Source organism: Malaclemys terrapin, chromosome 8 (genome assembly GCF_027887155.1).
Source record: "Malaclemys terrapin pileata isolate rMalTer1 chromosome 8, rMalTer1.hap1, whole genome shotgun sequence".
NCBI classification, from domain to species: domain Eukaryota; kingdom Metazoa; phylum Chordata; order Testudines; family Emydidae; genus Malaclemys; species Malaclemys terrapin.
Window position 1 is genome coordinate 53,037,008 of NC_071512.1, and position 27,320 is coordinate 53,064,327.

At 44.1% G+C, this 27,320-nt stretch overlaps 1 protein-coding gene across 4 annotated transcripts in view; it reads left to right on the plus strand.

Moving 5' to 3' along the window:
* The window catches only part of FAM20B (FAM20B glycosaminoglycan xylosylkinase), a 44,898-nt gene extending 20,095 nt beyond the window's left edge, over positions 1-24,803 (plus strand). For 2 of the 4 annotated variants that reach the window (XM_054037318.1, XM_054037319.1), the window contains exons 5-8: positions 2,545-2,716; positions 14,265-14,456; positions 18,583-18,642; positions 20,811-24,803. In XM_054037318.1, the coding sequence (XP_053893293.1) occupies positions 2,545-2,716; positions 14,265-14,456; positions 18,583-18,642; positions 20,811-21,042 (656 nt within the window). In that variant the 3' untranslated portion in view covers positions 21,043-24,803. The other 2 variants (XM_054037320.1, XM_054037321.1) reach the window with 2 other exon arrangements.
* The last annotated feature ends 2,517 nt before the right edge of the window (positions 24,804-27,320 follow it).

Below are 27,320 nucleotides of genomic sequence, written 5' to 3' on the forward strand. Positions count from 1 at the left end.
ATTTTACTCTGAGTAAACTGAATGGACGGTTGAAATGATGTGGCTTGCTAATCTACAAGATGGTGATGGATGATGATGTTTGTGTAGCACCAACAGTGTGCCTGGCATAGCAACATGGTTATAGAATGGGATAAGATGTTCATAACTAAATGTCCCAGAACAGTTTCATACATTTAATTTATAGTAGTAATGTTGATGGGGTATTTTCTGGGGGTTAATGGCTCAAGGGCAGAGTCCTGCCAGCTGGTCATTATGCCTCAGAAAATGCCCTGTGCTACAACCATTAGTACTTCAGTCAGATTATAAAGCATCATATTTCTTTGTCAGAAAACATATTTAGACAGCTGTTCATTAACAATGTATTGTTTTTATGTATGCATGATAGGCAGGGCTGGTAGCACTTATTATTAAGGTTGTCAGACACTTCCAGTTATAAGACTATATTTTCAATTGTTTATAACTCTGCCAAACTTTAACTGTTCAGGCTGAAATATACCATGCCAGGTCTCTGCCTCATGCTGAGGTTGTGTGTGTTTTTGTAATTTCAGTCAAAATGGTTCAGCTGCCTCAGAAAATGAGGCTAATGAAAAATTGTTGTTTCGCCTATGTTCAAAAATTCAGGCAACTTTTTTTTTTTTTTTTTTTTTAAGGACTGGGGGCTCTTGTGCCCCCATTCTGTGGAATAGGGACTTGAAATTTAGAAACATGGTGGCTTTTGTGTCAGGGATGTGCCTGTTGCTACCCCTATGAAATCTGACTAAATTTGGCCAAGTTATAATCCTTTTAAAAATTTGAAGATTCCATCCCCACTAGGCTGGCTGCAGCCAGGGTCTAAAGGAGGACTCTCTCTACTCGCAGCTGTTGTCTTTGCTGTGGCTAGGAGCGTTGTATGGAGCCAGTGTCTCTTTTGCTGTCAGTGCTCCGTTTGCTGATGCCAAAGCAGCATGGAGGGGGAATCTGTCTGATTTGAAAGCAAAGGGGACAAGAGCCAAACCTACGGTGATGGGGTGCAGAGGAGTGGGTCAGGACAAAGAACCGGGGCAGTGTGTGAGGAGATTGGATGAGGAGCCAGGGTGGGGGACAAGGTGGTTGGGTGACTGGAGGTTGGGAGAAAAGAAGCAGATTAAATGAGGAGCTGAGAGGGGAAACTGGGAATGAGGAGCCAGAAGGTGCAGAGGAACTAGGGCTGGCTGGGCAAGAGCCTGGGACTTGGAGATGGGGGTGAAACAGATTGGAAGGATGTAGCAGCAGGGGTCAAGGTGCAGGGGCAGGGAGGGATAGGCAGAAGAGTCTTTGCCTATTAGAACACACTTCTCTCCAAAGCCTGGAATGGAACATAAGATTCCTGAGTCTCATCATTTCTCTGCTGTCAGAAGCAGTGAAATCCTCTGGCTCCCATCCACCGCCCCGCCCAGAACTAGTCCACATAGAGGATGACAACCTACTATTGCTATCAGCTACTCCATTTGCGCGAATGGCAGAGGTCTTTGCAATAGAGTTTTAAAGGATCCAATCCTGCAGATGACCCAAGTAGGTGTCAGAATGGTGGAATTCCCCCCACCCCCATTTGCACTTTTTTTTTTTTTTGTTAAACCTAGGATATAACACAAAAACTTAATTATAAGATTGCAAAGCCAAGCACTCAGAAGTTAGGAAATGCCAGAATTAAGATTGCCTGTGCAACCTTAATTTGACCCCTTTGTGCATGATCAAATACTATTTTTTCCCACTAGACCCCTCTCTCATTCACTGCATTGGATGTTAGTGCTCACTTAATGAGCAACTAATTCAGTATTTTGTTTCCTCTTCGTTGTTCAATGTCATAGTCACAGAATTTAAGGCCAGAAAGGGTGTCCAGATCATATAGTCTGGCCTCCTGTATATCACAGGCCACCAGCCCCCTCCTGCTAAATCCAACAACCGAAATTAAGTCAGGCTATTATGTGCTACAAGCAGAGACTAGGAAGGACAGAGATGAACCAGTGCCTGAGTCCTTTGTAAAGGCATGGACAAGTTTAGAGGAGGTATACCCAGATAATCCTGGCAAGTGACCCGTGCCCACATGCTGCAGGGGAAGGCAAATTACCCCCCAGAATCACTGCCAATGCGACCTGGTGGAAGATTCCTTCCCAACCCCACATATGCAGTCCATTAGACCCTGAGCATGTTAGCACAAGAAATTTTTGAATTTCCTAATGTCTGAGTGCTTCACTTTGCAAACTTAATAATGTTCTTCTAATGTAGTTTTTTGTGTGTGTGTTTTCCCTTGTCTATTCAGTGGATCCTTTTAAAGTGAGCTTTTCATCTTGTCAAAGATGAATAATTCCTGTTGGTTATCTCTCCATTTGGAACTTTTTTCCAAAAGAAAAAGAGAAGTTTTGGTTTCCTCTTGAGAGAAGGAAGAGGAAGGCAAAATGAAGTGAACTATTGAAAGGACTTCTTTGTGGAAATCTCTCTAAAGGTCCTTCAGGCTGCTCCTCTCTTTTGTTTGGGCTTCCATAGAGTTACTGCTGTTCTTGTGATATGGTTTTTTTGTTTTTGAAGGTAATAGTACCTGTTTCTATGGGAAGTGCTACTATTGTCGAGAAACAGAACCAGCTTGTGCTGATGGAGATACCATGGAGGGGTCAGTCACACTATGGCTGCCGGATGTCTGGCCTCTTCAGAAGCACCGACATCCTTGGGGAAGGACTTACCGTGAAGGCAAATTGGCCAGGTATAAGAACCCGATAAGCCTACTGCAGCAGTTCAGAGTACACCAATCTTTGCATGCTTAGCCGTGTCCTGCGCTGTTTAAAGATTCACAAGATCCATAGGAACTTTCAGCCAGTTTTCTTGAACCAGAACTACTAGTGAAGGCCTCTCATGGGACAAGCATTAATTTGAGGGAGAGGGAAAAAATCCTGTGGACATCCAGGAATGCGAAGTGTCATTTTTTTCCCCACTTTTTCCCTGGAAAGTAACTTGCCACACAAGTCAGTGAGCGATTCAGCCATACCCGAGTTGACTGAGGAATCTCAGCTGCTTACCTCTCACTGTTGAGGCTTTCTTTTATACTGTGCCCCTATTTGGCTTAACAGAATCCTGTGACACTGAGTTAGTCTTTTTGCCTAATTTCATGGGTTTTTATTGGTTCTATTTTTGTGGGGTTTTTTGTTGTGGACCTGTGTCAAAAGCTTTCATACCAAAGTAATTTCAGTGTGTTTAAGGGAGATTCTGTGGAGCTTGGAAGAGATGAAGTTCTCTTCTATTTTTTTTTTTAAAGATCAAATTTTTGTGTATTTTGTGCAAAGTATATCTCACCTTAAATAGTTTAGAACTGAAAAGTTGTTTGTATACTAGCAACGTGTAGGGATCTGGACCCATGTCCAAAGAGCACTGTTAGACGGAGACCAGTGTGGGCCTGAAAATTATAAGACAGACACGGTATCTCAAAAACTCATTAGGTTAGAAAAACTTTGTCAGGACTAGCCCAAATAATTTCAAGCTCGGTAAACTTTGCCAAGCATTGATCCAGGACAAGTGACCAGAAAAACATTTTCAGCCCCTGAAATCTTGTTTGCTGAACTAGATTTTTGGTTTAGCTGTTTCCATCAGTTTCTAACTAGCTAGCTATTCACAGAAAGAATCTGAACTTTTGTGTGTGTGTGGAACTCCTTGCCAGAGGTGGTTGTGAAGGCCAAGACTATAACAGGGTTCAAAAAAGAACTAGATACATTCATGGAGGGATAGGTCCATCGATGGCAATTAGCCAGGATGGGCAGGGATGGTGTTCCTAGTCTCTGTTTGCCAGAAGCTGGGAATGGATGATAGGGGATAGATCACTTGATGATGTATTTGTGGAAAAGAGAACAGGAAACATTTTGCTTCTGTTAAGAAGTTGTTTCTCAACTTAGAGGGCCCATTTATGCTATGTTCTAGCATGTTGGAGTGAGAGCTAGAGCTTGTCTGCATACTATAAGGGCATGATTTTAAAGCACACTAAGGTGTTATGCATTAATTGTAACCCTGTTGTTGTGCATTATAAGTTCCCATGTGTGCTCTAGCATAGTACTATTTCAAACACCATGATGTTAAAGCACACCAGCAGGGTCTATGTGGATTATAAATGCACAACACTTTAGTGCACTTCAGAAATCACACTTCCATAAAGTGCCTTACCCCACTGTGTAGACAAGCTCCAGGTCTAACATGACAATCCTTATGTTATAAAATACTTTGTTCTTGCCCATCCAGATAGGATCAAATAACATTGCTCTTTTGTCATGTACTTAACTATATTGCTGCTTTCACTCTTTGGAAACCTGTCTTCAGGATTAGGGGAAGAAATATGCGTATGTTCCATATGGCATGTAATGTCCTTTCTGCTGCTCCTAATTATGGAAGATATTTGTGTAGGAGTTTTTCTTCTCAAAGCTGCTGCTTCTGCTCTGTCTTGAATAATCCTGTTTAACATTATTCATTTAGTGCCATTAGTGTACATAGCTTTCTACAGCCATGTACTAGATAAGATCCCTGACCTTCGGAGTCACAATTAAACTCTTCAATAGAATACAAATTATCAGAAGTAAATGTAGCAGCAGATGGTGCTGGAGAAAGATCAGTGTGGTAACGTGATTGACAAATGGTGAATAGAAAGGGGAATGTAGCATGGTGCAGGGGAAAGGGAAAGCTGTTCCAAGTGGAGTAAGAGCTGTCATAAAAAATATGAATTAAAGACTGTGAGGAGGAGGCAGGGGAGCATTTAGGAGAGTGGTATGAGTAACACATAGAGTGTGTCTGGGGCATAGGAAGAAATATAAGATGAGATGTCGGAGCGATGTACAGAATATTGAAGGTGAAGACATGGAGTTTGGGCTTGATGCAGGAAGAAAAGGAGGAAGCCAGTGAAAGGATTTGAGGACTGTCAGAGCAATAAGAGGAGAAGACTTTGGCCCACAGTATTTTGGATAGAGGATAGGTGAGATACAGGGAGACCAGTGTATAACTTATTCCTGTCCTCTGGAAGACAGCATTGGTAATGGTTATAGCAGCTAAATTCTATTTCTGCCTCTGCTGCTGACTCACTCTGACTTTGGGCAGGTCAGTTAACCTCTCCATTTTGTAAAATGGGAATACAAACCTTCTTTGGGGTTTTCAGTCTTAGTTAATGTTTTGTGAAGAATTTTGAGATCCATGGATGGAAGGTGCTGTATAAGTTGTACTTATTACTAGTAAAGATGACAGATGGGTAGGGAATAAATCCGAGTATTAGCAGATTGTGTGGAGAGGAAGAATGGATTTGAGAAAGAGGAAGAAACGACAAGTCTGAGGCCTGGTCTACCCTCCTAGTTTAGGTCGAATTTAGTAGCGTTAAATCGAATTAAGCCTGGACACGTCCACACGACGAAGCCCTTTTTTTCGACTTAAAGGGCCCTTTAAACCGGTTTCTTTACTCCACCTCCGATGAGGGGATTAGCGCTAAAATCGTTCTTTGCGGGTCGGATTTGGGGTAGTGTGGACGGAATTCGATGTTATTGGCCTCTGGGAGCTATCCCACAGTGCTTCATTGTGACTGCTCTGGACAGCACTCTCAACTCAGATGCACTGACCAGGTAGACAGGAAAAGCCCCGCGAACTTTTGAATTTCATTTCCTGTTTGCCCAGCGTGGAGAGCACAGGTGACCATGATGGAGTCCCAGGATTGCAAAAGAGCTCCAGCATGGACAGAACGGGAGGTATGGGATCTGCTCGCCATATGGGGAGATGAATCAGTGCTAGCTGAACTCTGTAGCGATAAACAAAATGGCAAAATATTAGAAAAAGTCTCAAAGGCCATGAAGGGCAGAGGCCATAACAGGGACGCACAGCAGTGCCGTGTGAAAATTAAGGAGCTAAGGCAAGCCTACCACAAAGCCAGAGAGGCAAACGGAAGGTCCGGGGCAGAGCTGCAAACATGCCGCTTCTACGCGGAGCTGCATGCCATGCTAGGGGGTGCAGCCACCACTACCCCAACCGTGTGCTTTGACTCCATCAATAGAGAATCATGCAACAGGGAAGCGGGTTCGGGGTATGAGGAAGATGAGGATGGAGTAATGTAGGTAGCTCGCAGCAGCAAGGAAGCGGAGAAACCGGTTTCCCCAACAGCCAGGATATGTTTATCACCCTGGACCTGGAACCAGTAACCCCCGAACTCACCCAAGGCGTGCTCCCAGACCCTGAGGGCACACAAGGGACCTCTGGTGAGTGTACCTTTGTAAATATTACACATGGTTTAAAAGCAAGCGTGTTTAATGATTAATTTGCCCTGGCAATCGCGGCCAGTACAGCTACTGGAAAAGTCTGTTAACGTTTATGGGGATGGAGCAGAAATCCTCCAGGGACATCTCCAGAAAGCTCTCCTTCATGTACTCCTAAAGCCTTTGCAAAAGGTTTCTGGGGAGGGCTGCCTTATCCCGTCTGCCATGGTAGGACACTTTACCACGCCAGGCCAGTAGCACGTAGTCTGGAATCATTGCATGACCAAGCATGGCAGCGTATGGTCCTGGCATGCAGATAACATTCATTCCTTGTCTCCCTTTGTTATTCTCAGGAGAGCGATATCATTCACGGTCGCCTGGTTGAAATGGGGTGATTTTATTAAGGGGACATTCAGAGGTGCTCGTTCCTGCCTGGCTGAACAGAAATGTTCCCCGCTGTTAGCCACGCGGTAGGGGGGAGGGGTGAAGTGATCATCCCAGAGAATTGGGGGGGGGGGTAGTTGGGTTTGTGCTGCATGTTAACCCGGAAACCGCAGCCCCTCCTTTTACATTTTAAATGGCCAACCCAACGGGTGCTTGGTATGGGAAATGAGGGCGCTACTGTTTGAAACCATTCCCACATGTTGAGAAGGTTAAAAAAGCCAAAAGACTGTGGCTGACCATAGCTGCCTGCAAGCCGAAATATATTGCCTGGCACTGCGTGGGTGATCTCTCACACCAAACCGTCAGGCCCTCAATATAAGAGGAAAAATGCGACCTCGTAACGAAAGCACATGTGCTGTGTAATGTGAACAGCAAAATTTAACGTGAAAGAGTGTACCCATTGTTCTCTAAAATGTCTTTTTTTTAACCACCTCTCCCTTCTCCACCACCAGCTGCAAATGTTTCTCCTTCACAGAGGCTAGTGAAGATTAGAAGGAGAAAACGGCGGACTCGGGATGATATGTTCTCGGAGCTCCAGATGTCCTCCCATGCTGACAGAGCACAGCAGAATGCGTGGAGACAGTCAATGTCAGACTACAGAAAAGCACAATATGAACTAGAGGAGAGGTGGCGGGCTGAAGAGCGCAAGTGGCGGGCTGAAGAGGATAGGTGGCGTCATCTTGCTGACAGAAGGCAAGAGTCGATGCTCCGGCTGCTGGAGCATCAAACTGAAATGCTCCAGCGTATGGTTGAGCTGCAGGAAAGGCAGCAGGAGCAGAGACTGCCGCTACAGCCCCTCTGTAACCAACAGCCCTCCTCCCGAAGTTCCATAGCCACCTCACCCAGACGCCCAAGAACGCGGTGCGGGGGCCTCCGGCCACCCAGTCACTCCACCCCAGATGATTGCCCAAGCATCAGAAGGCTGGCCTTCAATAAGTTTTAAAGTTTTAAACTGCAGTGTGTCCTTTTCTTTCCCTCCTCCCCCACCCCTCCCGGGCTACCTTGGCAGTTATCCCCCTAGTTGTGTGATGAATTAATAAAGAATGCATGAATGTGAAATAACAATGACTTCATTGCATTTGCAAGCGGTGCTCGAAGGGGGAAGGGGAAGGTGGTTAGTTTACAGGGAAGTAGAGTGAACCGGGGTGCGGAGGGTTCATCAAGGAGAAACAAACAGAAGCTTCACACCGTAGCCTGGCCAGTCACAAAACTCGTTTTCAAAGCTTCTCTGATGCGCACCGTGCCCTGCTGTACTCTTCTAACCGCCCTGGTGTCTGGCTGCGCGTAATCAGCGGCCAGGTGATTTGCCTCAACCTCCCACCCCGCCATAAATGTCTCCCCCTTACTTTCATAGATATTGTGGAGCGCACAGCAAGCAGCAATAACAATTGCAATATTGGCTTCGCTGAGGTCTATCCGAGTCAGTAAACTGCGCCAGCGCGCTTTTAAACGTCCAAATGCACATTCCACCACCATTTGGCACTTGCTCAGCCTATAGTTGAACAGGTCCTGACTACTGTCCAGGCTGCCTGTGTATGGCTTCATGAGCCATGGCATTTAAGGGGTAGGCTGGGTCTCCAAGGATAACGATAGGCATTTCAACATCCCCAACGGTTATTTTCTGGTCCCGGAAGAAAGTCCCTTCCTCCAGCTTTTGAAACAGACCAGAGTTCCTGAAGACGCGAGCATCATGTACCTTTCCCGGCCATCCCACGTTGATGTTAGTGAAACATCCCTTGTGATCCACCAGTGCTTGCAGCAGCATTGAAAAGTATCCCTTGCGGTTTATTTACTCAGTGGCTTGGTGCTCCGGTGACAAGATAGGGATATGGGTTCCGTCTATCGCCCCACCACAGTTTGGGAATCCCATTGCAGCAAAGCCATCCACTATGACCTGCACGTTTCCCAGAGTCACTACCCTTGATATCAGCAGGTCTTTGATGGCGGTGGCTACTTGGATCACAGCAGCCCCCACAGTAGATTTGCCCACTCCAAATTGATTCCCGACTGACCAGTAGCTGTCTGGCGTTGCAAGCTTCCACAGGGCTATCGCCACTTGCTTCTCAACTGTGAGGGCTGCTCTCATCTTGGTATTCTGGCACTTCAGGGCAGGGGAAAGCAAGTCACAAAGTTCCATGAAGGTGCCCTTATGCATGCGAAAGTTTTGCAACCACTGGGAATCGTCCCACACCTGCAACACGATGCGGTCCCACCAGTCTGTGCTTGTTTCCTGGGACCAGAATCGGCATTCCACGGCATGAACCTGCCCCAGTAACACCATGATTTGCACATTGCTGGGGCCTGTACTTTGTGAGAGGTCTATGTCCATGTCAATTTCCTCATCACTCTCGTCGCCGCGCTGCAATCGCCTCCTCGCCTGCTTTTGCTTTGGCATGTTCTGGCTCTGCATATACTCCAGGACAATGCGCGTGGTGTTCATAGTGCTCATAATTGCCGCAGTGATCTGAGCGGGCTCCATGATCCCAGTGCTATGGTGTCTGCGCTGAAAAAAGGCGCGAAACTATTGTCTGACGGAGGGAGGGAGGGGCGAGTGACGACATGGATTACAGGTACAGGGAATTAAAATCAACAAAGGTGGCTGTGCATCAGGGAGAAACCCAAACAACTGTCGCACAGAATGGCCCCCCCCCCCAAAGATTGAACTCAAAACCCTGGGTTTAGCAGGCCGTTGATTTCACGGAGGGAGGGGGAAGCAAATGGACCAGATTTGTTCTGTATTCATCTATTTTTTTACATCTTAAGCTGGCAGCAGACAGTGCAGCATGACTGATATCCATCGGCATTTTCTGGGTGCTTGGCAGAAGATGCTGTACTATGACTGCTAGCCATCATCATCAAGACGGTTCAATAGGACTGCCGGCAGGACTGAGTCTCCAGGAGACAAAATGTGTCTGCCCAGGTGCCTCTGATCGAACTCACTGAGGAATATGATGATGACCGATATCAATCGTAATACACAATCTACTTACAAAAGGCAAGGAGCTGCTGCTGTATAGCAATGCAGCCCCACGTCTGCTAGCACCCAGATAGCTGATGACGGCTACCAGTCATACTGCACCGTCTACTGCCAAAAGGCAATTAGCTGCTGCTGTGTAGCAATGCAGTACCACGTCTGCCGGCACCCAGATGACATCTGGTGACAGTGAGCTGAGCGGGCTCCGTGCTTGCCGTGGTATGCTGTCTGCACAGGTAACCCAGGTAAAAAGGCGCGAATCGATTGTCTGCTGTTGCTCTGACAGAAGGGGGGGGCCTGACGACGTACCCAGAACCCCCCGCGACACTGTTTTTGCATCATCAGGCATTGAGATCTCAACCCAGAATTCCAGTGGGCAGCGGAGACTGCGGGAACTGTGGGATAGCTACCCACAGTGCAACGCTCCGGAAGTCAACGCTAGCCTAGGTACTGTGGACACGGTCCGCCGACTTAATGCACTTAGAGCATTTTACGTGGGGGTGGGACACAATTGACTGTATAAAACCGATTTCTATAAAACCGGCTTCTATAAATTCAACCTAATTTCGTAGTGTAGACATACCCTTAGCAAGAGCCTGGCTGTGGAGAGGTGGACATAACGCCCATGTTGCAAGGCTTGGTAACTAGGAAAAGAATGGAGTTGTTAACTCTGATAATGAAGGGGGAAGAAAAGCTTTGGGAGGAAAGCCACTTTGTCCCTTTTGCCACTTTGAGGTTGAAACAGTGGCAGGATGTTGAGGATGGAGTAGTGCGGGTAGACACTGGAGATAAATTTTCATAGTGAAATCAGCATGAAACTGCTGGGGTGGGCAACAATTCTCAAAATGTTATCCATGGAGCACTTCTTGGTGGTCTAAAGATTGAAATAATTTGAGAAGTAAGCTCTGTGGGTTTGGGTATTGGGAATGGAGCTGTTCCATAAGAGATTTCTGTAGAGTGGTCTGCAGAATGAAAGAGTTTGAGGACCCCAGACATAGAGAATGAGTATATAGAAAGGAGAGAAGATAGAGAATCCTGAAATAGAGCCCTGCAGCAGGACTGGGATCCCGCAGCACCCACTGCTATAACACTGGTCTACAATTTTTGAGAAGTCGTCTGCTTCAGAGATAAAATGTGCTATTTATTATGTATTTTGATGTGCTTAATTCAAATATGACAGTTAAAACAACTGATTGGCTACTGTTTCTAAGATATTTAAGTTTTTACATTTTATGTCTATGTATATTGTGTAGATAGTAGAGTTTTAATCATAAATTGTAAACCTAGGTCTTTTCATGTGTTTATGGTTGCTTTACATGATAATATTTCACCTGTCCTGTTTATGTAACACTTTAAAAATCAGCAAAAGGGCTATATAAATAAAATGTATTATGAAACAAAAGGCAAAAAACTATTAAGTACATAGTTTAGTCCTATTCAGTGTCTACTCGGCGCTTCTTGGCTTGTCTCTTGCATTCATTAAATGGAGCATCTCTTGTCACTGTCCAGCAATAGTCTGCAAGCATTGATGGGCTCCATTTGCCCCGATAGCGTTTCTCCATTGTTGCAATGTCCTGGTGAAATCACTCGCTGTGCTCGTCACTCACTGCTCCGCAGTTCGGTGGAAAAAAATCTAGATGAGAGTGCAAAAAATGTATCTTTAGTGACATGTTGCAACCAAGGCTTTTGTATGCCTTGAGGAGGTTTTCCACCAACAACCTGTAGTTGTCTGCCTTGTTGTTTCCGAGAAAATGTATTGCCACTAAGTGGAAGGCTTTCCATGTCGTCTTTTCCTTGCCACGCAGTGGATGGTCAAATGCATCATCTCGAAGAAGTTCACGAATCTGAGGACCAACAAAGACACCTTCCTTTATCTTAGCTTCACTTAACCTTGGAAATTTTCCACGGAGGTACTTGAAAGCTGCTTGTGTTTTGTCAATGGCCTTGACAAAGTTCTTCATCAGACCCAGCTTGATGTGGAAGGGTGGTCACAAAATCTTCCTTGATTCAACAAGTGGTGGATGCTGAACACTTTTCCTCCCAGGCTCCAATGACTGTCGGAGTGGCCAATCTTTCTTGATGTAGTGGGAATCTCTTGCACGACTATCCCATTCGCAGAGAAAACAGCAGTACTTTGTGTATCCAGTCTGCAGACTAAGCAAGAGAGCAACAACCTTCAAATCGCCACAAAGCTGCCACTGATGTTGGTCATAGTTTATGCACCTCAAAAGTTGTTTCATGTCATAGGTTTCCTTCATATGGACTGCATGACCAACTGGAATTGATGGCAAAACATTGCCATTATGCAGTAAAACAGCTTTAAGACTCGTCTTCGATGAATCAATGAACAGTCTCCACTCATCTGGATCGTGAACGATGTTGAGGGCTGCTATCACACCATCGATGTTGTTGCAGGCTACAAGATCACCTTCCATGAAGAAGAATGGGACAAGATCCTTTTGACGGTCACGGAATATGGAAACCCTAACATCGCCTGCCAGGAGATTCCACTGCTATAGTCTGGAGCCCAACAGCTCTGCCTTACTCTTGGGTAGTTCCAAATCCCTGACAAGGTCATTCAGTTCACCTTGTGTTATGAGGTGTGGTTCAGAGGAGGAGGATGGGAGAAAATGTGGGTCCTGTGACATTGATGGTTCAGGACCAGAAGTTTCATCCTCTTCCTCATCTGACTCAAGTGAGAATGATTCTGGTGCATCAGGAACCGGCAGTCCTTCTCCATGGGGTACTGGGCGTATAGCTGATGGAATGTTTGGATAATGCACAGTCCACTTTTTCTTCTTTGACACACCTTTCCCAACTGGAGGCACCATGCAGAAGTAACAATTGCTGGTATGATCTGTTGGCTGTCTCCAAATCATTGGCACTGCAAAAGTCACAAATTTCCTTTTCCTGTTCAACCACTGGCGAAGATTTGTTGCACAAGTGTTGCAGCATATGTGTGGGGGGGCCCCCCTCTTGTCCTGATCTCCAATTTTGCAGCCAAAATAAAGGTGAAAGGCTTTCTTAACCATAGTGGTTATATTGCGCTTTTGTGATGCAAAGGTCACTTCACCACAAACATAGCAGAAGTTATCTGCACTGTTCACACAAGTACGAGGCATCTCTGCTCACTTTGGCTATACAGAAATGTTTCCCTTTGCAAAATCAAACACTGACAAATAAGAGAGCACAACACTGTATGATTTCTAGAGCTGATATAGGGCAATTTGTTCAGCAGAATGATGTAAGTTTATGATTGCATCATCCATGACTTCTAGGAATAACATGATGCAATTCATATCCTGTATGACGCAATACCAGCTTCAGATTGCATCATTCATTGTTTTGCCTAAAAAGCAAGTACTGTCCAAACCCAGTCATAGATTTATTCATAGATCCAGTCAAAGATGTATTTTAGTCATTTCTGGTTTAAATTGAGATCCCTTCCCTTTATAACTCACTTATCCACCGCCATTCCCAAGTCAAGGGTCGTATATACTGACCCAATAGCATATCTTGAAAACTAGAGCCAATCAACAATTTTAAGCATCATTTTCGTTCTCAGTGACCCAGAATTAGTAAAGTTTGACTACATTTATTTCAGAAGCATTTTGACTGTACAGCAGTGTAATAGCAGGGGCGGGATTAAAAAAAATCCCATTCAGGGCTCTACCCTGAAAGCTTACCAGTGGAGAAGAAAATGGGGTGCTTCCAAACAAAACTCTGAAGGAGTAGTCAGAAGTAGAAGACAAATTGTATCATGGAAATGCATGCAGGTGAGGTTTTCAGAGTATAAAGGACGATCATTGTGTCAAAGGTGTTACACTCCCAGACCAGGGACCATTTTAAAACAGGATTTTATTAAACTTAGTGTCCAAAAACACACACACAGCTTACACAACCCCATTTCAGCTCAGTCTTTTCATAGCACACCAAAATTCTGCTGCTGCGACCAGAACTATCCCCTTTGAGCCCCCTCAGCAGACCTTCAGTTCTTAAAGGGAGAGGGCACAGTAACTCTAACCCTGATATTTCCTTCTGTGTGCTATAAAGGAGAATGAGTAGACAGAGAAGGCCTTTAGACTTGGCCAGGCAGGGGTCACTGGTAATTTTGCTTGGGTCATTTTCAGTAGAGAGAGAAGTTGGATTGGATGGAGGAAAATAAATTGAGACAGTAGGAATATTGTACTGAAAAATATTTTTTTTATTTTTACAGTGCAAATATTTGTAATAAAAATAAAGTGAGTACTGTACACTTTGTATTCTGTGTTTTAATTGAAAATATATTTGAAAATGTAGAAAAACATCCAAAATATTTAATGAATTTAAATTAGTATTCTATTGTTTAACAGTGCGATTAAGATGGCAATTAATCGTGATTAATTTTTTGAGTTAATTGCATGAATTAAGTGCGATTAATTGACAGCCCTAAAAAAATCCACTTTTTAAACACCACTCTCTTTGATAAGTGAGTAAAAAGACAACTATAAGCAAAACTTGAAAGGTCAGCTGATATGTTTGTCTAAAACTGTTGCAAAGTGCTCAAGTCTCTTCTTAGGGGTGCCTGGGGGTTGCAGTAGATTGCCATCTTGGTTGACATTGCTTTGATTCCCCTTGTCTGCCTGCAGGTGGGAGTATGATGAGAGCTACTGCGATGCTGTGAAGAAGACCTCACCTTATGACTCAGGCCCCCGCCTCCTTGACATCATTGACACCGCTGTCTTTGATTATTTGATTGGGAATGCTGACCGACATCACTATGAAAGCTTCCAGGATGATGAAGGAGCCAGTATGCTCATCCTCTTGGACAATGCCAAAAGGTAGGAAGCATATTAATGTTGGTGGCCACTTGGTGATGAGAAAACCGGCACGCAGTTATCCATTCCCCCACTCTCCCTTTCCCATAGTTAGCCATTGCAATAGCTCAAGCTAAAATTCTGTCAATCTTCCTTATGGCAAATCTTTCAAATAATATAATAATAGAGAGGAGGAGGAGGAGGAGAAGGGGAAAAAAAAAAACTTTTTGTAGTGGTAATCACCACTACAAAATTTTTTTTTTTCTTTTTTTCCCGTTCTCCTCCTCCTCTCTCTCCTCTGCTGGTAATAGCTCACCTTAACTGATAACTCTCATTATAGTGTGTATGGTAACACCCATTGTTTCATGTTCTCTGTGTGTGTGTGTGTGTGTGTGTGTATATGTGTGTGTGTGTATATATATATATCTTCCTATTGTATTTTCCACTGCATGCATCCAGTGAAGTAGGTTTTAGCCCACGAAAGCTTATGCTCAAATAAATTTTAGTCTCTAAGGTGCTACAAGTATTCCTGTTCTTTTTACTGTATGTGAAAGAAAGCATAGAGTCAAAAATAGTAAAAATCATAAATGAATCAAACAGTACCATAGACTCTTCATGAATTGAAATTCCATGCTTGAATTATAAGAGTAAAACAGTAGGAATATACTGCCAACCACCTGACCAGGATGGTGATTGTGAAATGCTCAGAGAGATTAGAGAGACTATAAAAAATAGACAATTCAGTAATAATGGTTTATTTCAACTATCCTTATACTGACTGGGTACATATTACTTCAGGATGGGATGCAGAGATAAAGTTTCTAGATGGCATTATTGACTGCTTCTTGGAGCAGTTAGTCCTGGAACCCACCAGGGAAGAGACAATTCTTGAGGTGAATATAGCTGAATCGCTTGGTAATAGCAACTGAAATGTAATTAAATTCAACACCCTTGTGAGGGTGGGGAGGGAGGAAATACCAAAGAAACCCACCACAGTAGCATTTAACTTCAAAAAGGGGAACTCCACAAAAAATGACGAAGCTAGTTAAACAGATTTTAATACAAACTGTCACGAGTTAAATGCCTGCAAACTGTGTGAAAACGTTTTAAAAACACCATAGTAAGAGTACCAAAAAAAGCCACCATGGCTAAACAGAGTAAAAGAGGCGGTTAGGCTCCTAGCTCATGTAGACATACTTGTGCTATCTCTCATCTGAGCTAGTGTCCTAAAAATAGTAGTGTAGCTGAGGTAACATGGGCAGCTGCAGTGGTGGCATGGGACTAGCTGTGCTAAGTACAAAACAGCCTGAATTCCATATGTATGTACTTGGCGTGGCTAGCCTGTGTGGCTGCTGCCTGTGCTACCTTGGCTACACAACTATTTTTAGTGCGCTAGCTCAGGGGAGAGCTAGGACAAGTATGTCTGTGTGGGCTGGGAATCACACTCCTAGCTTGTAGTATAGGTATAGGCTTAGTGTAGACAGTTTTAACACCTTTAAAATTGTATTAGGGGGTTATGTAACCAAAGCTTCTCTTCTATTTTAAAGGTGTGAAACTCTACTTTTGGGGTTTGTCTTTACTAGGATTAAAAGGTGGTGGTTGTTTTGTTTTTGTTTTTTAAGTGGTAGCTGGAGGGGACTTGTTAAGGCTGATTCCCCACTCTGGCACTTCGAGTGCAGAAGGTGGGGTCATGCAAGGACTCTAAAAATTAATACTGGTCACTCCAGGCTTGTATTAAACTTCCAAGTTACAACTTTTTTCTGACCTTGGATTGGTAAACGCTGCCACCACCCAAATGCAAAACCCCTTTGCGAACCCAGGAAGGCACACTTGGGAATTCCTTCCTGTGGGGTACCCTCAAGCCCTTTCAAACCCAATCCAACTCCTCCCCCCTATCCCCCTCCACACCGCTCTGAGGAAGAGCTGAGAAAGAAGGGGGGGGGGAGGAAATCAGCTGTTTCCACCAGCTAATTAAACAACGTACACAAACCTCTTAAGACACACACATTCAATTCTGTTCTTAAAAAAAGGTAAATTTTATTAATAAAAATATCATCTGGGAACTTAGGCATTTGCTAGATTAAAAAAAAAAAACAAACTTCAAGGGTTAAGCATCAAGAATAACTTTCTTGAGGTCCAGCTTAAAGGTTACAAGCAAAACAAAAGCATCTGGGGTTAGCACAGAGGAGTCCACAAGCCATAAAGAAATAGAGATAAACCTAATCGTGTCTTCCTAGACATTTCCTGATCTACTTACATATCTGGGGTTTCAAATGAGTAGTTTCTAGGTATGATACCAATGACTTTTTTTATACCTGGCCTTAAGCTTCTTACAGCATAGTTGCAGCCCCGTCTACCTCTCCCTGGAGAACAAACACAGACAGACAAAAGGGGAGTCTTGTTTCAATTTTAAAAGTTTTAGCCTTCCCATTGGCTCTTTTGGACAGGTACCCACTCACTTCTTTTTACCTATGCATAGCAGTGAGACTTTTTAACTCTTTACAGGTAGAGCAATTAGAGAACAGCTACTAAGAGGGATTTTATAGCTACTTGCTGGCTGGCTGTTCATAAAAGGGAGCTCCCCCCCCCCCCTTCATTTATCACAGGACTATTGGGTGAAAACACTGGTTTATTTCAAAAGGGTGAGCCCGTAGGTGACCCAGCATGAGAGATAAGTCACAAGGTGAACGGAGACAACTAAAGGATAAAACTGTGCAGCACCGCTCGTAGCCCCAGTGAGGTGCTCCAACTGGTGAATCACTTTGCTACACTATGATCTTAGTACGTTAGATAACACTGGTTAAAAATACTTCCTAACTTAGTGAAAACAACCTTGGAGTTGAGTTACCAATGAACTACCATGATTGGTAGCTAACTTGATTTTAAAGCACCTTTTTTATCATCTAGCCAGACCCTTAGAAGGCTTGAAAATACCATTTCCTTCTTGTTACTCTTGGCCTTTCTTCCCTTTTAAGTATTGGGTTCTCCTGCTCCTTTCTCTTACTGTGAGTATTTCTAATCTGTCTGAAATAAACATGGCTCAGTTTAATTTTCATTGCTGTTTATGCATCAGCCCTTCAATGACTCCTTCCATGATGCCAGCAGGGATGTATTCCTCTTTAGGAATATTAGTTAATTGCTGCTGCTCTCAGATGTCTTTTGGTGGATCCTACAAAAATGGTGGCTTTTTAAAATGTCCTGGCATTAGAGTGGGAGAGAGTTACATATTAGTCAATGGATAGCGATGGTGATAGTGATGGGTTATGTCTGTGCTTTCGTTATAACTACCTGTGTTCACATGCTCATATCCTTCTGAAACAATTTCCTCTGGGGGCATCTCAGCCCTAGAAGTGAATTTCTTCTGACATTTTGAATCAAGTCCCTTCAGCTGTCTTCGAGTTACTGAAGTGTAAAAAAATACTCTGATGTTTTAAGGCTTTTTTATGCTTAGCAACTCAGATGAATAAAACAGCTCCAGATTTTGCTCCCTTGTTAAGGAGCAGGCTCTCTGTTAGGCTTGTAAAGAAATTGTTCAATTAAATTTATAAGTGACTGAAAAATAACTTCTGTGCAAGTTTATTTGGCATCTATTTCAATGGAGCCCAAAATATACTATGAAGTCCTTTTGGCAGTTCTCCAGCTGAAAGGGTGATAGTGAGGTTTAGATGGGTTAGAATTGATCAGCATTTTATATCCCTGGCCTTCAGCTCGAGATTGGCCAACTTGGGGATCTACATGTGTCAGGTGGCTGTTCCTCAATTCATTCCCTGTCCAGGAATGTCAGGGAGCTGATACTCTCATTCTTTGTCTAAACTGATATTCCAGGTGTTTTTCCCCCTTAGCTCAGCAATGTGGGCTACATCACTAAATTTCTTCACAGCTTGATTTTAAAGTGCCTTGAGGTGGCTTGGCAGGGTAAAGAACTGTAAAAACTAAAGCTGCTGCTGCTGTTTGTTGGATACATTAACAGAAACTGTTGGGAGTTGTTGTCTAATTGGTCATGGGCTGAGAATGTTTTAGCTTCACTGATTTGAGTTGTTGGAGCATGGAATTGTTTGGTTATTGATTTCAAATTCCTTACAGAATCTGCTGAGGTCGGAAAGGGTGCTGAGTGTTCAGCTGGCTCACCTGCTTCTAATTTGTTTTTCAGTTTTGGAAACCCCTCCCTGGATGAGAGAAGCATCCTAGCTCCTCTTTATCAGTGCTGCATGTAAGTAAGTCACAGAGAAGCCATTGAGTTTATTTGTACGCAATTGCCAAATCTAAATCAGGAGCACACTGAAATTCATAGCATTGAAGCCCTCTGACAGCCTGGAGACATGCAGGTTATACACAGAACTCTTTTTAGGTCACTGGTTCAAATTTACCTTTGATCAGTAATGACAAGTAGCTTCCATCTGCAGCTGTTCAGTGGCTTATATGAAATGAACTGGTCTCTGGCCAGTTCCTGATGGACAGATGTTTGCATCACCATTGGAACTCTCACTGACAGAAGCCAAGGATTGGATAGGCATGGCAACTAAACCACCCTCATTCCTGATGTCCCTTCTGAGGGTTGAGGTACAATGGCAAGGCAGTGTGTGGAAGCTTGCACCACTGCTACCTGTGCGGTTCTTGCTTTGGGTTATATGGAGGACTTGAGCCTTCAAAACTGCTAGTCACTGTGCTGCGTAGAGGGAAGGGTGTTCTCTGTGAGGCCTTTTTCTTGTCCCTTGTCTGTGCATGCATCCAGGCAGAGTTCTTCAGGGTATCCCTTGACTCCTTAGAGCAGAGGGCGTTGTCTGGGATTCTCTGTTCACTGTCCCACTCTGAATCCCTCATTTTGTTCCTGTGACCCGCACCCCCATCCTGCTTTTTTCATTTTTTGTCTCCTGCAACCTGTTGATTTCTGGGTTCTGTGGCCCCATGCTTACCTGACAAGGCAAGCCTTTCTTTGCTTTTGTGGGCTCTGCTTTCCTTGTCCAGTTAACAAATAGGCTCTATGTTGCATGAGCACTTAAAAAACCCAAACAAAGGAAATCGGTGCAGTAGTTTACATGACTGTGCTACATCAGGGCAACGCAAACGGAGAAATGAAAATCACATCACTTTTTAAAATAGGCCAGTCTATTGAGAGTTCCTTGAGCTGCCCCTCGAGGGTTCAGTTTGTCTCCTGAATTCTTCGGAGTCTGTGGAAACCAGGAGCTTTGCAGAGTACGGAAGCTCAGCTCCTCAGATAGCAAGTACAGCCAATTCAGCCCCTAAATACTACAGTACATTTGACCTACCTTCTTTTGTAACACCTCTGGTTTCTGTAGCACACTAAAGTCTGCAGAAAACTGAAATTTCAACAGGAGCATGAAGTAAGTAAATAGAAATGCTTTTAAAAAATGATTAAAAATGTCCTTAGCTTTCCCTAGTAATTTTTTAAAATGTTTTCTTTTTCTTGTTTTGTGTGGCTCCTTTGGAGTCTGTGTCCTCTGTTTCGAGTTCCTCCAAACACAGTCCTAGAGGAGAGGTTTCCAGAGGCAATTCCCCTTCCATCCTTGCAGAAGATTGAACAGCTCCCTGCTCTTCTGGTCTTCATTCTCACTGAGCCCAGGTGGTCCATGGACAGCTCACACCTCTAGGCAGGGAAGCCTGTAAACAGAATGTTCTATGGTAGCCATGTGAATGTGCTAAAATCTGTTGCAATGGTTTTGACTGCAGAATTCACAGCTTCCCCTGGGGATAGGGAGTACCCTGTAACATGGGTGACACCACCCTCCCCTAACACTCAGTGACAATGATGCACTCCAAAGGGAGCTAGGTGAGTCAGGACATCAGCTGTGGCAAATTGCTGCAACATGCAACTTTGATGGGAGGATTCCCAGGAGATTCCCCAGAAGAAAACAGTTCAAATGCGATAGTGTGAAAAGATTAAATGGCGAAGTAGAAAGAACATGGTAGGGAAGGTTAATCATCTGACTCTTTTCTCATCCGTGACTGATTGTTGGTTGATGAAGTTCTGACTGGAGTAAAGAATTGTTTTGGGTTAGTAGTCAGACCTCTCACTCTGTTCCCTTCTCCAGCTCTGTGTGGGAGGCCTTCAGACTGACCTAGCTGCGCTCTTCCTGTCAGGAGCTTTCATGGAGCAATTCTTAGAAGAATTGCAATGTATTAGATCATTTTCCCTTCACCTTCATCTGCTACCAACATTTTAGGTCTTGATTATGTTACAGTTACAATCATATTTGGTAGTGGGGAGAGATACCCAGTTATAATTTGCTCCCATCTATGTAGGCATAATCATGTTGTAACTGGACTCCTCAACAGAGCAGCTATATGGTAGTGCTGATGGGACCTTAGACTGGAAGCCTGTGTGCACTAGTATGATGTGTGCTCATCTTTCTTTTCCAGCATCCGGGTTTCCACCTGGAACAGACTGAACTACCTGAAGAATGGAGTGCTGAAGTCTGCCTTAAAGACTGCCATGTCTCATGACCCCATCTCACCAGTGCTCTCCGACCCTCACTTGGATGCCATGGACCAGCGGCTCCTGAGCATCCTGGCTACAGTGAAACAGTGCACAGACCAGTTTGGTCCAGACATTGTGCTGGTGGAAGACAGGATGACACTCTCCCATTTGTAACTTTCATGGAAAACAGATGGAAACTCCTTTTTTAAAAAACAAATGATAGAAAAACAGCACAATTGGTTCTGAATGGCTGTGCCCAGGATGGACTGGAAATGAATGGAAACGCTCCTGAGCCAGGGAAAAAAGTGGTGGTGATCTTTATCTTTGGCTGACAGCAGCTAGAGAAGGTGGAGAGTTTGGGAGCCCGTGGACAGCCCTGTAGCCACAGTGGCAGCTTCGCCGTCGTGGTGTGTCCATTGTTGGCAGTGGACGTTGCACTGGTAAAAAACAGCGCCTGGTGTTAATGAAAAAGAGAGTGGAATTCAAACAGTAATACGTGGGCTGGTTCTAGAGGGGACAATGGAGATGGAACACTACGGTCCCCTCCCCATTCTCTTTCCACAGCCACCCACTCTTAATATGCTCTTATGAGGTTTTAGTCCAATTCAGGGTTGTATATAATCAGCTGTGAGCTGGTTAGGCATTTTACTGCCTCTTTAAAAAAAGAGGAAGTGGTAAATAAATAATTAATAGTGCCCCTTAGTGCCCCCTACTGGGGTAGAATGTTCTTGCAAACACCAATAGGGGTGGGAGATGGTGTGTCTGCTGCTCAGCTATCTTCTCATTAATAAGATGCTGGAAAGAGGGATCTGCTTCAGTGATAACATTGAAGCATCATCACATATGAAGTGCTAGTGAAAATCCATCCATGCAATTGGAAGGTGAGGAGATGGCAAGCTTTTTTTTACATCCGTAAGATCCATCCAATGGCTGATGATTAATATCTGTTCCCCAAGAAATTACTACATGGACCAGCACTACTATCTGTACATAGGGAATATAGCAGAGCAGATATCCCCATGATTCTATGTCCACATTAACCAAATTATCTTTGTGTTCTAGCTGAGAAGCAGGATAAAATCAGTTCTCAGAGCAGATTCTGCTTAGCCAGATCATTCTTCTTACAGTAGGCCCTATAAATGGGGTGAGCAGAGTATGTAATACAAACTAGGAACAGGCTTCTTGCTGAACTACACAGATAGCCAATAGCTGTGAACAAAGAGCCTGAGGATTACAGAAAGTATTGGCTGCTGTGCCTGTGCCGTTGAAGGGCTTAATCCCCACCACTCCCATTGGCAATCACAGTTCTCAGTGCTGTTGGTTTTGTAGAAGGCCAGACATTGACTTTTGTGGCAGAGCTCTTAAACTGAGCAACTTCGGTTGGCCTCTTTCCTTTTCCCAACTGCTCCTCTATAATTCATGCTGTGATATACTGGTTCTCTGGTGGTTGTCTTGGAATTCTACCTTGTGTTAGTTTGTGGGGCATTTTTTGTATGGCAAACTTGATGCTCATGAAAAATACGTGCTGCCTATAAAAGGGTATGATGGAGGAGTTCTATGCACATGTTCCTGTGCATTTATCAATGCACCTCAGTTTTGATTTGAAGCTCTCCTCTTCTGTTGGTCTTGTGTCATCCTCTAGCAGAGATTTCAAACTGTTATAGACTAGCTTGAGGCCACAAAACTCATCCTTTATGATAAATTGATTATTTAAATCCATGGCTCCAGAAGCAAGAGGATTTTTTTCAATACACTCCCACATCTACTGGCCTTGCATCAGTTTGATGTGTGTAGCTAATATGGTACACAAAAGGATCAATAATCTTATTCAAGCTTCCTCCTAGAAATAGCAGGGTTGGGGGGATGCTTTTGTATGCACTACGTTAGATGATACAAGACAAAGTGCAGCAAGTTGATCTCCATTTCTGTGCTTTCCCTGGCCTCCTATGATTTGCTTATTTCTTTCTTTAAATCCGTTCTAATTGCCGATTTAAAAATCTCTTTGGCTTTGCCATGGTGTGGCTGGCAGTTGGAGATTGTCCTTTCTGTTGCAGGTGTTTATCCTCATGAAATGCAGCAAGGTAGAATAGAAATAAAAAGTAACTCCGTGTTCTAGCTGATGCACCTGCTGCCATAGCCAATCTAGCAGGTATAAGTGGAGGAGATTACTTTGAAAATGCAATTAGTTTTATTCAAGATGGGGGTGTTTACACAACCTGTCCTGAGGAACTGCAGATGCTGCTGTTAATAGACTAATGCCTGATGACGCTTATCTCCCGAGAGGAGCTGGGCTCATTTAGAGCATAAATGAAAGAGTCTGGTCTTGTTCTAGTTCCCCTCTGGGCCATCATCCATGTCACAAACCTGCTACACACGTAGCCTTAGGACTGGAATAGTAGTGGGTGCTACAGGAAAGGACTGAAGTGCATTGACAGCTGAGAGAGAATTTTGTATAATACTTGTTGGCAGTAAACCTGACTTTAAACTAGTGCCTATCATTCCAGTTTCACGAGCACTGAATTCACTCTTCAAAGGCAAACTTCATTTGGTCAGTGAGTTCTTTCCTACTATGTGTGAATTGTTCCTCCAGCTTCCATCAGAGCAGAACTGCTTCAGCATAAACTAGTTTATTGTGAGCGTGCATGGGGAGTGTTGGCTCTTTTCTCCATCTTTGAGAGCACTCTTCTGTCACCCTCATTCATCCCACTAGTGCCTTATTCTGTGAGTAGTCTTACTGATTTCAGTGGGGCTACTTGTGGAGTAAGGTACTACTTGGAATGAGTGAGGGTAGCAGAATTAAGCTTTGTTGGTGTGCATTGGCATTAAAGATTTACTGTGAAACCGAAGATAACTTATTCAAGGAGAGAAGAATAATGAATGGTGTGGCTTGCATGATCTCACAAATCTGTTCTTCCTGTTTGTTTTGAAGCATAAGCCATGACATCTGATGGTGCGGGAAGAGTCAAGTATGTTGGGTGGGATTGGGATTTTAATTTACAGTTGCTCATTTGCATTTGGTGGTGGGTTTTTGTTTAAAACTATGATCTTGCCACAAAATGAAATTAGTGTAAAGAGCTTTGTTTGCTTTCTCTCTGGCTTCCAGAGTGAAAAGTGAGTTGAGATTTACTCGCCTGCTTTCCCGCACTGTGACCGTCAGAGAATTAAAGCACTGCATTTTGGTTAACAATAAATGGAAAAGGGGTGAATAGGCAACTTTGGAGAAGGGTGGAAGCAGGAAATACAGGGATGTTATGACATGTTACCTGTGAAGGTCATTGGAAGAGCCTGCTCAGGGCTGGACATGAGGCTAACAGAGAGAAACACTGTATCCTTTCTTACCTAAAGCTAGGCTACCCCAAAGTAGAAATAAAAATTGCATCCTTATGCCAGTGGGGTCCGTCTTGTACCTTTAAAAATTGGCATCCCTCCTTTGTAAGAGATGCTAGACTTTGTCATTGAGATTTTCATGATGCCCTCTTATTCCAGTTGTCACAGTCTACAGATGCACACGCGGTACATGACTGGCCCCAGATGTTCTGGGGGTGTTAATAGTCACAGTGCAGAAATCAAGAACTAATTAAGTCGAGCTTTATTAGCCTAGTTTTATTTATCTCCTGCCTGAGTCGGCAAACAGGGTGGAGGAAACACTCTAATTTGCTCTTCTGACGGCATGTAATGAACTGGAGTTGTCTTGCCAAACAAACTTCAATTAAAAAATAATAATTTATTAAGATGGTAACTTATTTGCTGTGGCAGCTGGAAACAAACACCTGTCTTGGAGCTGCCAGAGGATTGCCCCGGGGAGCAGCTGCACAAATGAAGGTTGTTAGTAAGAAGAGAAAACAAATGCAATCCTGACTTTCTATTTGTGTTCCCCAGGGACAAACTCTGCATAAAGAAACATTGTGTGAATAAAAATTTTAATAAAACATTGATGGATTGTTTAAGTCTCTCTTGCTCTGGTTTCCCAACACACAGTGGCTTAAACTTTGTGTTGTGCTACTATATTTGGTGGTAGTTTCTTCAAAAGTGGGTGCTGGTAGTGCATTTTTAAGAGAGGGGCCACGTGGAATGTGTTTGCAAAATAGCTGTTCAGGTTAGGAGAGGCGTGGCCAAGGAAATGTATCTGCAATGGACTTTTCAAAGGAATGCACACATGTTCAAGTGGTCTCCCAAATGCAAATGTTTTGGCATTAGAAAATGCATCCCAAGGTCTGCATCAGGAAAGGAGCAATTGTTCTGTATTGCATCGTTAGACCAGTACACACAGCAGTCAGCAACACATGCATTAAATTGGGCAGCTATTTATGACTAGCTTCCAACTCCTATTGTGGCTGGAAGCCCTTCTCAGAGAAGGGAGTAAAGAGAGAGTCAGGAAAATCCCTTGTCTCCCTACGGCTCGGACTTGGGCCTGGTCTACACTACGAGTTTAGGTTGAATTTAGCAGCGTTAAATCGAATTAACCCTGCACCCGTCCACACAATGAAGCCATTTACTTCGACATAAAGGGCTCTTAAAATTGATTTCTGTACTCCTCCCCAATGAGGGGAGTAGGGCTGAAATCGACATTGCCGTTTTGAATTAGGGTTAGTGTGGCCGCAATTCAACACTATTGGCTTCTGGGAGCTATCCCACAGTGCACCCCTGTGACCGCCCTGGACAGCAATCTGAACTTGGATGCGCTGGCCAGGTAGACAGGAAAAGCCTCACAAACTTGAATTTCATTTCCTGTTTGCCCAGCATGGAGAGCACAGGTGACTATGCAGTCCGAGAATCAAAAAAGAGCACCAGCATGGACCATACAGGAGGTACTGGATCTGATCGCTATATGGGGAGAGGATTCCGTGTTAGTAGAACTACATTCCAAAAGACAAAATGCCAAAACATTTGAAAAAATCTCCAAGCGTATGATGGAGAGAGGCCACAATAGGGACTCATATCAATGCCGCATGAAAGTTAAGGAGCTTAGACAAGCCTACCAGAAAACCAAAGAAGCAAACAGAAGGTCGGGGGCAGAGCCACAGACATGCTGCTTCTATGCTGAGCTGCATGCAATTCTGGGGGGGGGGGGGGGGGGGGGTGCCACTACTACCCCACCTCTGACTGTGGATTCCGAGGACAGGGTAATCTCAGCCATGCCTGAGGATTCTGCGGACGGGGAAGATGAGGAGGAGGAGGACGAGCTTGCAGAGAGCACACAGCTCTCCCTTCTACCCAACAGCCAGGATCTTTTTCTCAGCCTCACTGAAGTACCCTCCTAACCATCCCAAGGCATTATCCCAGAAAATGAGGCCATGGAACGGACCTCTGGTGAGTGTACCTTTGTAAATATAAAACATAGTTTAAAAGCAAGCGTTTTTAAAAGATTGATTTGCCCTGAGGACTTGGGATGCATTCTCGGCCAGTACAGTGTCTGGAAAAGTATGTGAACTTGTCTGGGGATGGAGTGGAAATCCTCCAGGGACATCTCCATGAAGCTCTCCTGGAGGTACTCCAAAAGCCTTTCCACAAGGTTTCTGGGCAGGGCAGCCTTATTCCGTCCTCCATGGTAGGACACTTGACCACACCATGCTAGTAGCAAGTAATCTGGTATAATTGCATGACCCAGAACCACCCTGTGACAATGCGATTCTGGCGGAGCCCAACTGAGAGTGCCAACTCAGGACAAATTGCTCAAATAGGGCAGTTACAGCCCAAGGCTGGGGTTTTTCCACCTCTAAGGCAAACCAAACCAGCCAGACTAGGAGGACTTCGGTCTCACCCCACTGGCTAACCGCAAATCTCACAAGCAATCTCCTTAGACACTCCAGTTTCCCAGTACTCCCACCAGTGCCACTCGTTATGGGGACAAATGGTTATGAAAACCAATACCCCAGTAAAAGAAAAAGGTTCTCCTGATCCCAAAGGACCAAGCCCCAGACCCAGGTCAATATACGAATCAGGTCTTACCCACAAATCACGCTGTTGCCAATCCTTTAGAATCTAAAATCTAAAGGTTTATTCATAAAAGGAAAAAGATAGAGATGAGAGTTAGAATTGGTTAAATGGAATCAATTACATACAGTAATGGCAAAGTTCTTGGATCAGGCTTGCAGCAGCGATGGAATAAACTGCAGGTTCAAATCAAGTCTCTGGAATACATCCCCCGCTGGGATGGGTCCTCAGTCCTTTGTTCAAAGCTTCAGCTTGTAGCAAAGTTCCTCCAGAGGTATGAAGCAGGATTGAAGACAAGATGGAGATGGGGCATCAGCCTTATATAGTCTTTTCCAGGTGTAAGTACACCTCTTTGTCCTTACTGTGGAAAATTACAGCAAAAATGGAGTCTGGAGTCACATGGGCCAGTCCCTGCATACTTTGCTGAGTTACAAGGCGTATCTGCCTTCTCTCAATGGGTCCATTGTATAGCTGATGGTCCTTAATGGGCCATCAAGCAGGCTAGGCAGAGCTAACAC